Source organism: Trematomus bernacchii, unplaced genomic scaffold (genome assembly GCF_902827165.1).
Source record: "Trematomus bernacchii unplaced genomic scaffold, fTreBer1.1, whole genome shotgun sequence".
Taxonomy (NCBI): Eukaryota; Metazoa; Chordata; class Actinopteri; order Perciformes; family Nototheniidae; genus Trematomus; species Trematomus bernacchii.
Genome location: NW_022988107.1, coordinates 24,407 through 39,378, shown reverse-complemented (window position 1 = coordinate 39,378; position 14,972 = coordinate 24,407). Strand labels below are relative to the sequence as shown.

The 14,972-nt window shown below is 48.3% G+C and overlaps 1 protein-coding gene across 2 annotated transcripts; it reads right to left on the bottom strand.

Annotated features, from left to right (window-relative positions):
* Nucleotides 1-419: 419 nt before the first annotated feature.
* kpnb1 (karyopherin (importin) beta 1) lies at nucleotides 420-13,112 on the bottom strand (the record flags this gene model as incomplete). Of its 2 annotated transcripts, none has more annotated exon segments than XM_034122049.1 (9): nucleotides 420-521; nucleotides 620-736; nucleotides 1,490-1,579; nucleotides 1,659-1,718; nucleotides 2,286-2,438; nucleotides 5,119-5,319; nucleotides 8,444-8,626; nucleotides 11,609-11,667; nucleotides 12,822-13,112. In XM_034122049.1, coding segments are annotated over 9 exon segments (1,005 nt in total), but the record flags the coding sequence as incomplete, so codon positions are not given.
* Nucleotides 13,113-14,972: the final 1,860 nt, after the last annotated feature.

Below are 14,972 nucleotides of genomic sequence, written 5' to 3'. Positions count from 1 at the left end.
TTTGTGTGAGCGGTCTCAGTGAGTTAGTGTGTACCTGTTTGGTGAGGGTCTCAGTGAGTTAGTGTGTACCTGTTTGGTGAGGGTCTCAGTGAGTTAGTGTGTACCTGTTTGGTGAGGGTCTCAGTGAGTTAGTGTATACCTGTTTGGTGAGGGTCTCAGTGAGTTAGTGTATACCTGTTTGGTGAGGGTCTCAGTGAGTTAATGTGTACCTGTTTGGTGAGGGTCTCAGTGAGTTAATGTGTACCTGTTTGGTGAGGGTCTCAGTGAGTTAATGTGTACCTGTTTGGTGAGGGTCTCAGTGAGTTAATGTGTACCTGTTTGGTGAGGGTCTCAGTGAGTTAGTGTATACCTGTTTGGTGAGGGTCTCAGTGAGTTAATGTGTACCTGTTTGGTGAGGGTCTCAGTGAGTTAGTGTATACCTGTTTGGTGAGAGTCTGAGTGAGGATGGGCACCAGGTACTGCAGGGCTCCCTTAGCGTAGAACTTGCTGGTGTGCTCGGGGGGGCGGCCCTGCTCCGAGGCCTGCGATTGGACGAGAGCAGACGGACAGTCAGCTGGGGGCGGGGTTAACAGACAGGAAGTCAGAGATAACTGAGGGGGGGGAAGTGAAGGTTTCTTACACAGACCTCTGAGGCCTCGATGGCCAAATCCATCTCTTCATCACAGACATTGGACCAGAACTCAATGCCCTGCAGAGCCACCTCATCTATATCACTCTTCATCGCCTCGATGGTGATCTGAGAGGAGGGGGGGGGGGGGGGGGGGAGACAGAGAGAGAGAGAGAGAGAGAGAGAGGGAGGGAGGAGAGAGGGGGGGAGGGGAGAATCAGGTTCATTACCACGTAGAAGGAAGAGATATAAACCAGTAAAACCGATCAGGTTCTGCGTCTCTTAGCATTAGCACGTTAGCTTCAGGTGTGTGTGTGTGATCAGTCTCAGATAATGTGGTTGTGTTTATACATCACAGCTCAGCGTGGTGCATGTTATCATCACTGACCAATCACAGCTTCTGGATCTGAGTCTAGTATTTTAATACTAGTTGAACATTACATTTTTACATTTGTATGTGTTTTTTAAAATATGTTTCTAGTTATTGTGCTTTTTCTCATGTTTAATTATGGTTTTATTATTGTACTCCCATTGTGTTATTTAATATGTATTGCCTGTACAGCACTTTGGTCAACTGAAGGTTGTTTTAAATGTGCTATATAAATAAATAAAGATTGAGATTGAGTCAGGGTGATCACACCTGGCAGGTATTTAATAACAGGGTTTATTTATGTATGGGGAGTCATCAGAATGCTGTCACACAGGTTTATCAGGGTGTGTGTGTCAGGGTGGGTGTGTGTGTCAGGGTGTGTCTGTGTCAGGGTGGGTGTGTGTGTCAGGGTGTGTGTGTCAGGGTGTGTGTGTCAGAGTGTGTGTGTGTGTCAGAGTGTGTCTGTGTCAGGGTGTGTGTGTGTCAGGGTGGGTGTGTCAGAGTTTGCTCACCGCGAACAGAGCTGGTCCCATGTACGTCTCCATGTACTGATAATACAGAGACATGATCTTCACCAGGTTCTGTAGAGCTGCCACGCGCACCTGAACACAACAGTGTTATTAGTGTCTTTATTACATGTTAACAACATGTTAATAAACACGTGTTGAGCGTGTGACTCACTCTGTTGTCGGGACACTGCGTGGCCTCACACACCACCTGCATGATGAAGTGTCTCTCCGTCTGAAACAGGAAGCACAAACACTTTGTCATTTCACAATTAATCACTAATATTTACACAGATTACGAGTCAGAAATAACACTGTGTGTGTGTGAGTGTGTGTGTGTGAGTGTGAGTGTGTGTTGGTCTCAGATGTTGTGGTTATCCATCACACTTCAGAGTGGTGCATGATTTCTCTTCATAGACCAACACACACACACACTGTATTACACAGATTTATTTAGGAAACTACAGAGGCCTGTAAGGGTCAGGTCAAAGTGTGTGTGTGTGACTGTTTCTGTGTGTGTGTGTGTTTCTGTGTGTGTGTGTGTTTCTGTGTGTGTGTTTTTCTGTGTGTGAGTGTGTGTGTGGCTGTTTATGTGTGTGTGTGTGTGTGTGTGTGTGTGTGTGTGTCTGTTTGTCTGTTTCTGTGTGTGTGTGTGTGTGTCTGTTTCTGTGTGTGTGTGTGTGTGTGTGTCTGTTTCTGTGTGTGTGTGTGTGTGTGTGGCTGTTTCTGTGTGTGTTTCTGTGTGAGTGTCTGTTTCTGTGTGTGTTTCTGTGTGTGTGTGTGTATGTGTGAGTGTGTGTACCTCCTTGTCGAAGTTGGCCTTGGTGAACTCCAGAGAGTTGAGCAGAGCCATGGTGGCTGCCAGCTTCACGTTGTTGCTCGGCTCCTCCTTCCTCATGCCCTGGATGATGGCCGTCAGGATCTGGTTGGCGTTTTCCTGCAGCTGCTCGGGGTCCTGAACGCACCACAGAGCTCACGTTAAAACCTGCTCTGGGTCCTGAACGCACCACAGAGCTCACGTTAAAACCTGCTCTGGGTCCTGAACGCACCACAGAGCTCACGTTAAAACCTGCTCTGGGTCCTGAACGCACCACAGAGCTCACATTAAAACCTGCTCTGGGTCCTGAACGCACCACAGAGCTCACATTAAAACCTGCTCTGGGTCCTGAACGCACCACAGAGCTCACGTTAAAACCTGCTCTGGGTCCTGAACGCACCACAGAGCTCACGTTAAAACCTGCTCTGGGTCCTGAACGCACCAGAGAGCTCACATTAAAACCTGCTCTGGGTCCTGAACGCACCACAGAGCTCACGTTAAAACCTGCTCTGGGTCCTGAACGCACCACAGAGCTCACGTTAAAACCTGCTCTGGGTCCTGAACGCACCACAGAGCTCACGTTAAAACCTGCTCTGGGTCCTGAACGCACCACAGAGCTCACGTTAAAACCTGCTCTGGGTCCTGAACGCACCAGAGAGCTCACGTTAAAACCTGCTCTGGGTCCTGAACGCACCACAGAGCTCACGTTAAAACCTGCTCTGGGTCCTGAACGCACCACAGAGCTCACGTTAAAACCTGCTCTGGGTCCTGAACGCACCACAGAGCTCACGTTTAAAACCTGCTCTGGGTCCCTGAACGCACCACAGAGCTCACGTTTAAAACCTGCTCTGGGTCCTGAACGCACCACAGAGCTCACGTTAAAACCTGCTCTGGGTCCTGAACGCACCACAGAGCTCACGTTAAAACCTGCTCTGGGTCCTGAACGCACCACAGAGCTCACGTTAAAACCTGCTCTGGGTCCTGAACGCACCACAGAGCTCACATTTAAAACCTGCTCTGGGTCCTGAACGCACCACAGAGCTCACATTAAAACCTGCTCTGGGTCCTGAACGCACCACAGAGCTCACGTTAAGATAAGGGTTAACATTACATTAAAACCCCCAACATGTGACGTCACCCATCATCAGCAGCGCTCCTCAAAGGGTGGTTCGTGGACCCCTGGTGGTCCGTGAGAATATTGGTAACATTTCACATTTGAAATAAAGTTTTAAATTCAAAGTGTTTCTCAAATAGTTTAAAATGCCTCGTATAGGAAACAGAGACGCAGTCTGAGTGCGTGAACCACGCTAAATAAACAGAACAGTGTGAATAACTCACTCGTGCTCGATGATGAGTTCACGTTCAACTGGTGCTCGATGACGAGTTCAGGTTCAACTGGTGCTCGATGACGAGTTCAGGTTCAACTCGTGCTCGATGATGAGTTCATGTTCAACTCGTGTTCGATGATGAGTTCATGTTCAACTCGTGTTCGATGATGAGTTCACGTTCAACTCGTGCTCGATGATGAGTTCAGGTTCAACTGGTGCTCGATGACGAGTTCAGGTTCAACTGGTGCTCGATGATGAGTTCAGGTTTAACTGGAACCATAGTGTTGCTGTATATATATTTATCATATGTATACAATTCATTAACGTCACCACCTCTTCAGATAACTTGATTTGTTACCACGTGTACTTCTTAGTTTATATTGTGAGCCTAACTTTTGATCTAATATCATCTCTCTGTGCGGCTGGGAGCCGAGGGACGGACCAACAGTTTCTGCTTTATATTAAAAAGGCGATCAAACCTTTGCGTCACCACTTTACTGATTAACAGTTAAAATCAAATAGTTGTTTATTTCTTCAGAAATGATTGGAATAAGAACTAAGACTTGGTGTGTGTTGTGTGTATATATGTGGTGTGTGTGTGTGTGTGTGTGTGTATATGTGGTGTGTGTGTGTGTGTGTTGTGTGTATATATGTGGTGTGTGTGTGTTGTGTGTGTATATGTGGTGTGTGTGTGTTGTGTGTGTATGTGACTGAGTGTGTGTGTATATGTGACTGTGTGTGTGTGTGTGTGGTGTGTGTGTGTGTGGTGTGTATATGTGTTGTGTGTGTGGTGTGTGTGGTGTGTGTATATGTGGTGTGTGTGTGTGTGACTGAGTGTGTGTGTGTGTGTGTGTGTGTGACTGAGTGTGTGTGTATATGTGACTGTGTGAATATGTGTTGTGTGAGTGAGTGTGTGTGTGTGTATGTGACTGAGTGTGTGTGTATATGTGACTGTGTGTGTGTGGTGTGTGGTGTGTATATGTGTTGTGTGTATATGTGGTGTGTGTGTGAGTTGGTCTCAGATATTGTGTGTTTATCCATCACACTTCAGAGTGGTGCATGATTTCTCTTCATTGACCAACACACACACACACACACACACACACGTTTGTTTATAACAGATATAGGAATCTACGGAGGCCTGTAAGGGTCAGGGGAGGTCAGCTAAATACCAACATGTGACGTCATCTATCATCAGCAGTGTTTCTCAAAGCGTGGACCCCTGGTGGTCTGTGAGTATATATTGGTAATAATAAACTCAAAGTTTCATGAGTGAACGATAGAGAGAAGTGAAGCCGTCATGTGTTACTGTTGGAGTGGTGAGTTTCTGGGTATTTACGAGTCAGGTGGTCTGAGAGGGTTTCTATTGGCTAAGAGGTCTGAGAGGGTTTCTATTGGCTAAGAGGTCTGAAAGGTTTGAGAATCACTGCTCTCCAGCGTCACAGTTCCCCCTCAGAGCTCAGAGGGATGTGTGTGGTGTCAGTACTCACGATGTCCTGGCAGATGTAGCCGATGGCCTCCAGCGTGGACTCCTTCATGTGCTCCGTGCTGGAGGGGTCCGTCACGTTGGCCACCAGCTGGGGGATCAGCTCGGGCCACTGGTTCACGGGGATCTCTGCACAGGCGATACCTGCCACACACTGAGAGGCTGAGCTGGGCCGGTACGTCTCTGTGCCGAGGGTCTGCAGCACCTGGGGGGGGGGTGAGGAACTACAGGTGAGAGCAGCGCTACTACTTTACTGATAAAATAACAATTAATATCAAATATTAGTTTTTTTATTTCTTCTGAAATTAGAACTAAGACTTGGTGTGTGTGTGTGTGTTGGTCTCAGATATTGTGGTTGTGGTTATCCATCACACTTCAGAGTGGTGCATGATTTCTCTTCATTGACCAACACACACAAACATTTCTTTACAACAGATATATTTAGGAAACTACGAAGATGTGTGACTGACTGACTGAGAGTGTGTGACTGACTGAGTGTGTGTGACTGACTGACTGAGAGTGTGTGTGACTGACTGACTGAGAGTGTGTGACTGACTGAGTGTGACTGACTGACTGAGTGCGTGTGACTGACTGACTGAGAGTGTGTGTGACTGACTGACTGAGAGTGTGTGTGTGACTGACTGAGAGTGTGTGTGTGACTGACTGACTGAGAGTGTGTGTGTGACTGACTGACTGAGAGTGTGTGTGACTGACTGACTGAGAGTGTGTGTGTGACTGACTGACTGAGAGTGTGTGTGACTGACTGAGAGTGCGTGTGACTGACTGACTGAGAGTGCGTGTGACTGACTGAGAGTGCGTGTGACTGACTGACTGAGAGTGTGTGACTGACTGAGTGTGTGTGACTGACTGAGTGTGTGTGACTGACTGACTGAGAGTGTGTGACTGACTGACTGAGAGTGTGTGACTGACTGAGTGTGTGTGACTGACTGACTGAGAGTGTGTGACTGACTGACTGACTGACTGAGAGTGTGTGTGACTGACTGACTGAGAGTGTGTGCGACTGACTGACTGAGAGTGTGTGTGACTGACTGACTGACTGAGTGTGTGTGTGTGTGACTGACTGAGAGTGTGTGACTGACTGAGTGTGTGTGACTGACTGACTGAGAGTGTGTGACTGACTGAGAGTGTGTGTGACTGACTGACTGAGAGTGTGTGTGACTGACTGACTGACTGAGTGTGTGTGTGTGTGACTGACTGAGAGTGTGTGACTGACTGAGTGTGTGTGACTGACTGACTGAGAGTGTGTGACTGACTGAGAGTGTGTGTGACTGACTGACTGAGAGTGTGACTGACTGACTGAGTGTGTGTGACTGACTGACTGACTGAGTGTGTGTGACTGACTGACTGACTGAGTGTGTGTGACTGACTGACTGACTGACAGTGTGTGTGTGACTGACTGAGAGTGTGTGTGACTGACTGAGTGTGTGTGACTGACTGACTGACTGACAGTGTGTGTGTGACTGACTGAGAGTGTGTGACTGACTGAGTGTGTGTGACTGACTGACTGAGTGTGTGTGACTGACTGACTGAGTGTGTGACTGACTGACTGAGAGTGTGTGTGACTGACTGACTGAGTGTGTGTGACTGACTGACTGACTGACAGTGTGTGTGTGACTGACTGAGAGTGTGTGTGACTGACTGACTGAGAGTGTGACTGACTGACTGACTGAGTGTGTGACTGAGTGTGTGTGACTGACTGACTGAGTGTGTGTGACTGACTGACTGAGTGTGTGACTGACTGACTGAGAGTGTGTGTGACTGACTGACTGAGTGTGTGTGACTGACTGACTGACTGACAGTGTGTGTGTGACTGACTGAGAGTGTGTGTGACTGACTGACTGAGAGTGTGACTGACTGACTGACTGAGTGTGTGACTGAGTGTGTGTGACTGACTGACTGAGTGTGTGTGACTGACTGAGTGTGTGTGACTGACTGACTGAGAGTGTGTGTGTGTGACTGAGTGTGTGTGAGGTGAAGAACTACAGGTGAGAGCAGCGCTGCACCCCTTCCTGGAGGAATAACTTAAAGGCCTCCCATCATGCTGTTTGTAGGCAGATATTACAGGTCTCAGATATATAGAAAACATGTCTCTGAAATGTTTTGCTCAAAACACCAAACAGATCATGGTAGCCTCATCAAATGAGGTGTTGCATCGTTCGATAGTTCAGGGTAAGAAATGTTCAAATAACTCAGTGAGAAGCTGAAATACCGTGAAGAGGTTTCCCACGATGGACTATAATCTTCTGAGCTGTCGTGAAGCTGGTGTGATTATATGAGTTTGAGCCGGTGTGATCATATGCGTTTGAGTCGGTGTGATTATATGCGTTTGAGTCGGTGTGATTATATGAGTTTGAGCCGGTGTGATCATATGAGTTTGAGTCGGTGTGATCATATGAGTTTGAGCCGGTGTGATTATATGAGTTTGAGTCGGTGTGATCATATGAGTTTGAGCCGGTGTGATTATATGAGTTTGAGTCGGTGTGATCATATGAGTTTGAGCCGGTGTGATTATATGAGTTTGAGTCGGTGTGATCATATGAGTTTGAGCCGGTGTGATTATATGAGTTTGAGCCGGTGTGATCATATGCGTTTGAGTCGGTGTGATCATATGAGTTTGAGCCGGTGTGATTATATGAGTTTGAGTCGGTGTGATCATATGAGTTTGAGTCGGTGTGATCATATGAGTTTGAGCCGGTGTGATTATATGAGTTTGAGCCGGTGTGATCATATGCGTTTGAGCCGGTGTGATCATATGCGTTTGAGTCGGTGTGATCATATGAGTTTGAGCCGGTGTGATTATATGCGTTTGAGCCGGTGTGATCATATGCGTTTGAGTCGGTGTGATCATATGCGTTTGAGTCGGTGTGATCATATGAGTTTGAGTCGGTGTGATCATATGAGTTTGAGCCGGTGTGATTATATGAGTTTGAGCCGGTGTGATCATATGCGTTTGAGTCGGTGTGATCATATGCGTTTGAGTCGGTGTGATCATATGAGTTTGAGCCGGTGTGATTATATGAGTTTGAGTCGGTGTGATCATATGAGTTTGAGCCGGTGTGATCATATGAGTTTGAGCCGGTGTGATCATATGAGTTTGAGCCGGTGTGATCATATGAGTTTGAGCCGGTGTGATCATATGAGTTTGAGCCGGTGTGATTATATGAGTTTGAGCCGGTGTGATTATATGAGTTTGAGTCGGTGTGATCATATGAGTTTGAGTCATATATAAAAGACTTCAGAAAGTCCCTTCTTCATGATAGGAGCCCTTTAAAGCAGCAGGTAAACAACAACAGGATGTGGTCTCTTACGTAGTTCTTGATCTCGCGCCGGGCGTTCCCGTCGATGGCCAGCCATCTCTGCTGGTACTGCGTCTTCACGTCGGAGTCTTTGGACGTCAGGGAGTTCTTCACCTGCAGACCGGAGGCCACCCGAGCCACCTGGGTGTTCCCGGGGTTAGCGAGCACCTTCGAGAGCTCCACCAGGAACGTGGGCTGGAGGGGGGGGGTCAGAGTGTTATCTTATCATATAAACATATAGTGTTATACTCTGAGCTCCACCAGGAACGTGGGCTGGAGGGGGGGGGGGGGGTCAGAGTGTTATCTTATCATATAGTGTTATACTCTGAGCTCCACCAGGAACGTGGGCTGGAGGGGGGGGGGGGGTCAGAGTGTTATCTTATCATATAAACATATAGTGTTATACTCTGAGCTCCACCAGGAACGTGGGCTGGAGGGGGGGGGGGGTCAGAGTGTTATCTTATCATATAAACATATAGTGTTATACTCTGAGCTCCACCAGGAACGTGGGCTGGAGGGGGGGGGTCAGAGTGTTATCTTATCATATAAACATATAGTGTTATACTCTGAGCTCCACCAGGAACGTGGGCTGGAGGGGGTCAGAGTGTTATCTTATCATATAAACATATAGTGTTATACTCTGAGCTCCACCAGGAACGTGGGCTGGAGGGGGGGGGGGGGGGGGGTCAGAGTGTTATCTCATCATATAAACATATAGTGTTATACTCTGAGCTCCACCAGGAACGTGGGCTGGAGGGTCAGAGTGTTATCTCATCATATAAACATATAGTGTTATACTCTGAGCTCCACCAGGAACGTGGGCTGGAGGGTCAGAGTGTTATCTCATCATATAAACATATAGTGTTATACTCTGAGCTCCACCAGGAACGTGGGCTGGAGGGTCAGAGTGTTATCTCATCATATAAACATATAGTGTTATACTCTGAGCTCCACCAGGAACGTGGGCTGGAGGGGGGGGGGGGGGGGGTCAGAGTGTTATCTCATCATATAAACATATAGTGTTATACTCTGAGCTCCACCAGGAACGTGGGCTGGAGGAGGGGGGGGGGGGGGGGGGGGGTCAGAGTGTTATCTTATCATATAAACATATAGTGTTATACTCTGAGCTCCACCAGGAACGTGGGCTGGAGGGGGGGGGGGGGGGGTCAGAGTGTTATCTCATCATATAAACATATAGTGTTATACTCTGAGCTCCACCAGGAACGTGGGCTGGAGGGGGGGGGGGGGGTCAGGTTAGTGTCATATTACATGTCACATGTTAGACGCTTTTATCCAACAACCAGGCTGAGTCGGGCTGAGTATGCTAAACTAGAGAGAGCATCGCTGGCAAGGGGGCTACAACTACAACAAGATGGACATATTTGACCGTGATTTAATTGTAATACACGTTTCTAAATGATGAAGTAACAACATACTGATACCGGTTAGTAACAACCATGAATTAATGCTTTGTCAAGTCTGCAGACAGACGGCAGGCGAAACACCTTTTAAAATGCTTGTTTTCTGAATGGAGATCAGCTAAGCTAACGCAGTATATGCTCCGACCGTCCACACTCACAACAACGGCCTATACAGACATAAATAAAGCAGCGACTGTATTCACCATGACACAGGCAGTCTGTGGTTTGTACTTGTTTAACTTTGGTCTAGTTTCTGAACAGATATGAGGAGCTGTGAGCTCTGAGTGCTAACAGCTAACGGCTGTGTTGTTTTTCTGGGGTTCTCATTGAAGATGACGTCACGGCTCCGCCTACACTGCGTTACTATAGATACTACCCCAGCTCCTAAACTGTAATGGAAATGCAGCATGAAGTGAGCCTGGCCTACCAAGGCCTAACTATACCGTACTAAGCCGTGCGAGGCCCTGCAGTGGAAATGCGCCAAAATACTCTGAGCTCCACCAGGAACGTGGGCTGAGGGGGGTCAGAGTATCACTAGTGTGCAATATATATACACATACAGAGTGTGTGTGTGTGTGTGTGAGTGTGTGTGTGGGTCTCAGATGTTGTGGTTGTGTTTATCCATCACACTTCAGAGTGGTGCATGATTTCTCTTCATTGACCAACACACACACACACGTTTGTATTAAAGAGATTTAAGAAACTACGGAGGCCTGTGAGGGTCAGGGGGAAGTCAAAGTGGGTGTGTGAGTATGTGACTGAGTGTGGCAATATATATAAATATACAGCTTTATAATGATCATTATGACTGGCTGCTATCTCTTAGTTAGAATATTCAACTACTGTAACGCCGTCTGTAGTGAGTGTGAAACATACACTTTCCCACCTGGCTGCCATCGCTCTTATTCTACCTTTTTAAACACTTCCTGTTCTTCCTGTCCTCCACCTGGACGGGTACCTCTTCTAAAGTGTGTGATCTCTCTCTGATGTGTTAGGCATGTCTGAGAGCAGCTGTCTCCATGTGCACCCTCTGAACATGTTCATCTACCAGAGGGTCTCTTATGATAGATGGAAACATTCAACATGATGAGAGATACGAGTGAATCATCAGCTGTCAGTAAATATCTAGACTGATGAGCTCCAGGGTCTGCGTTACGGTTAATTGAACGGTTCATTAATGAAGGTGCTGCATGGTTTCCTCTGAGGGTCTCCAGCAGCTGAAGGATGGATTTCTGCCCCCCCCCCCCAACTCAGATACATTCCTCCTGTCGTATCTCAGTAATGCTTTATCACTGCAAACATCCCAGCATGCTCTCTGGTGCTCCTACACACACTTCCTCTGTTAAAGGAGCACACACCGGGGAGAGTGTGTGTTTCTGCTGAAGTGTAAACTCTGTCTGCTTCATTCACACACATCTGCTCTCTGACGCTCAAACCCATTCAGAGATGCATCTGAGAGGAGTTAGTGTCTGAGGGGACTTTACTGACTTTAAATACATTCATTCTGGATTAAATCACAGGTAACACTCGTCTGGGTGGAAAGGGCTTTGGTAACGGCATGCTTTTCAATGAGGATGGTTAGGGGGGGGGGCGGCTTCTCAGTTACTGCTCAGCTCATCACATTCACAACTAGTTTCAGAGATTACTGATCCAGAGTCTGCAGCCTCACATCCGATGGGTGCAGCTCCGGGAAATGCAACGCTAGCAGAGTGTGTGTGTGTGTGTGTGTGTGTGTGTGTGTGTGTCAGACACTCACCAGGTTCTCTACCGCTGCCTGCTCCAGAAACTTCTGCGCCGCCTCCAGTTCATTGCGATCTGATGGGAGAGAGAGAGAGTTACTGAGTGTAATGTTAGCTCTGATGGGAGAGAGAGTTACTGAGTGTAATGTTAGCTCTAATGCTAGCTCACAGATATGAGCAGGAACTAAGCTCCAGTGGAACAGGTTCAGCCGCTCCTCTGAAGCACATGTTCTCCCGGCTCACTTCACCTAAGAGCCGCTGAAGCTGCCCCCCGCCCGGCAGCGAGGCTCCAGCGTGTGTTAGCCGTTAGCATGTAGCATTACGTGTGTTAGCCCCCCCCCCGTTAGCATGTAGCACCGGGGGCACGTTTAGTGCGACGGTGTAAAGTTTTCCGGACTCCCAACAAACCTGTTTTAAAGATCACTAACTCAGATCTCCCACATGGGGAGGGGGGATAAATGATATTAATATCACACCTCAGATGGATGATGCTACCTCCATGATTAGGGGAGTGTTCTCTATCCTCTCAGCGGCTCTCAGGTGAATTGAGCCGGGAAAACATGCGGAGGGGCGGCCGTTGGGTATAAGCTAACAGCTAACTTGTGGTGCGGCTACACCGGGCAGCTGTCAGACCCCCACCCCAAAGAGAGCTCCATCCACACGGGTATCTCATGACAGCATATTGATAGCTCTACTGACGGACCCAGGAGGAGAGTTCCGCAGATAAACTGTAACTAAATATACTATAATAGAGATTAAGAAGCCGGACAGGAGGCTATGAGGCCGGTTAGCATCACGAGCTAACGGTTAGCATTAGCTGTTAGCATCTCCTAACTTTCCCCGGAGATAACGGCTAACACCCCAGTTTCACAGCTTCTTGTTGCAGTTTGACAGCGGAACTCTCATTCAAAACGGAGCTGTAAACACGCTGTCGTTATAATAATATATATGACAATACTGTAACCGTGTGGATGGATCTCTGGAGGATCTGATCTAAACTCGTTAGCTGTTAGCTTGTATCAAACGGCCGCTCCTTCGCATGTTTCCCGGCTGTTAGCATCATGAGATGACTGTTAGCATCACGAGCTAACTGTTAGCATCTCCTCCTAACTCTCCCCTGATGTGACGGAGCTAACTGCTACCACTACAGAAACACCCCAAAATCCCCCCCGGACATCATGCACCAGACCCCGGGTAGACTGCGGGTGATTCTGCGGTTCTTTGACCCACCTGGAGAGACGGTCTTCTCGAGGATCGTGATGAGCTCCATGCTCCCGGATCTCTCTTCGCGCTCTCAGCCCGGATTACTTTCTCTCCTCAGCGCCGCGCTTCCGGCGGGGGTCGGTCGGTGATAGAGAAGAGGCGGGAGTGTTCCCCCGGTGCTCGCTCGGTGTTTGTGTCTCTCTGAAGGCGCCGTGAAGCACCGTCACCGCGAGGAAGAAGCACTGTCACCGCGAGGAAGAAGCACCGCCGCCCGTTTACCTCCTGTGTGTCGGGAGGGAAAGAAGGGCCGCGGAGGGATATCACGCTCTGACGGGACGGTGTGCGGCCTTCAGGGACCGTGGGAAGAGTTAACATAGCGCAGGGAATTATTACAATTAATGTATTATTTAACTGAATTAAACACCTTAATTAACTCTATTGTTTACTTACTCAACAAATAATACATATTTTATTTAATATATAATTAGAATACTGGTATTATAGAAAGATAGCAGTGAAATCAAACTGGAAAAACAGTTTATTCTGGAAAATCTTAACATGGCAAAAGAGTAAAAAGGCTGTGACTATTTTATATATATTACATTTATATATACAGTCTATGATTATTACTCTGAGAACCAGAGAGAGAGACAGAGAGAACCAGAGAGAGAGAGAGAGAACCAGAGAGACAGACAGAGAACCAGAGAGAGAGAGAGAGAGAACCAGAGAGACAGACAGAGAACCAGAGAGAGAGAGAGAGAGAACCAGAGAGACAGACAGAGAACCAGAGAGAGAGAGAGAGAGAACCAGAGAGGTAACTCATGCTGATTTCACTGTTAATGTCATTTTCAACAAAAAAACACTGATTTATTTGTAGGAATCTGCTGAGTTTTCTCTCCATGTATCCATACATGCAGTACAACATGCAGCTGGGTAGTAATTATAATGATGTCATCTGAACTCACAAAGACTCAGATTTTAAATGTCTTTTTAAAAAAAAGTAATGAAAGTTTGAGATGACGAAAAAGCTGAAAAGAAACTGTAGCTGCAGTTTACGAGGAGCACCTGAACGCAACACTACACTCCTCTTCCGCGCGCTCCCGTGAGCTCTATTTTTGCGCGCTATAACACGCACGCGCGCACGTGCTTCCGCCTTTATTCAGGCTTTTGTTTTTCTGCCAAAATCTTTGTTTTGAATCCAGTTTTCTGCAAACAGAAAGCGACTCAAAGCTCTGCAGGTTTCAGGTTAAAGAACTGAGCTGAGCTGTGGCGAGCCGTCAGGGCCCTCTAGTCCCTCCTGAGGCGAGCCGTCAGGGCCCTCTAGTCCCTCCTGAGGCGAGCCGTCAGGGCCCTCTAGTCCCTCCTGAGGCGAGCCGTCAGGGCCCTCTAGTCCCTCCTGAGGCGAGCCGTCAGGGCCCTCTAGTCCCTCCTGAGGCGAGCCGCCAGGGCCCTCTAGTCCCTCCTGAGGCGAGCCGTCAGGGCCCTCTAGTCCCTCCTGAGGCGAGCCGTCAGGGCCCTCTAGTCCCTCCTGAGGCGAGCCGTCAGGGCCCTCTAGGCCCTCCTGAGGCGAGCCGTCAGGGCCCTCTAGTCCCTCCTGAGGCGAGCCCTCTAGGCCCTCCTGAGGCGAGCCGTCAGGGCCCTCTAGTCCCTCCTGAGGCGAGCCGTCAGGGCCCTCTAGTCCCTCCTGAGGCGAGCCGTCAGGGCCCTCTAGTCCCTCCTGAGGCGAGCCCTCTAGTCCCTCCTGAGGCGAGCCCTCTAGTCCCTCCTGAGGCGAGCCGTCAGGGCCCTCTAGTCCCTCCTGAGGCGAGCCGTCAGGGCCCTCTAGTCCCTCCTGAGGCGAGCCGTCAGGGCCCTCTAGTCCCTCCTGAGGCGAGCCGCGGTCCGCGGACCGGTACCAGGCCGCGGAGGTGTTACTGCCGGGCCGCGAAATAGCTGTGAGTTTATCGTAATATTTGCAGAATTATAAATATATAAAAATATTTTATCATAATATTTTTTTCAAAAAGTGTTTAATGTTCTTCACCTATGCCACCAGTCATATTATTTCATCCAGTAGCTAGTTCATCTTTCACCAGAAAACCGTTGAAAATGGCTTTTATGATGTTCCGAGGGATTCGGCGGCTCAGCCTGAGGTCTCAGCCTCTTGTGCGCACGAGCATGTTACCGGTGCGCCAAGTA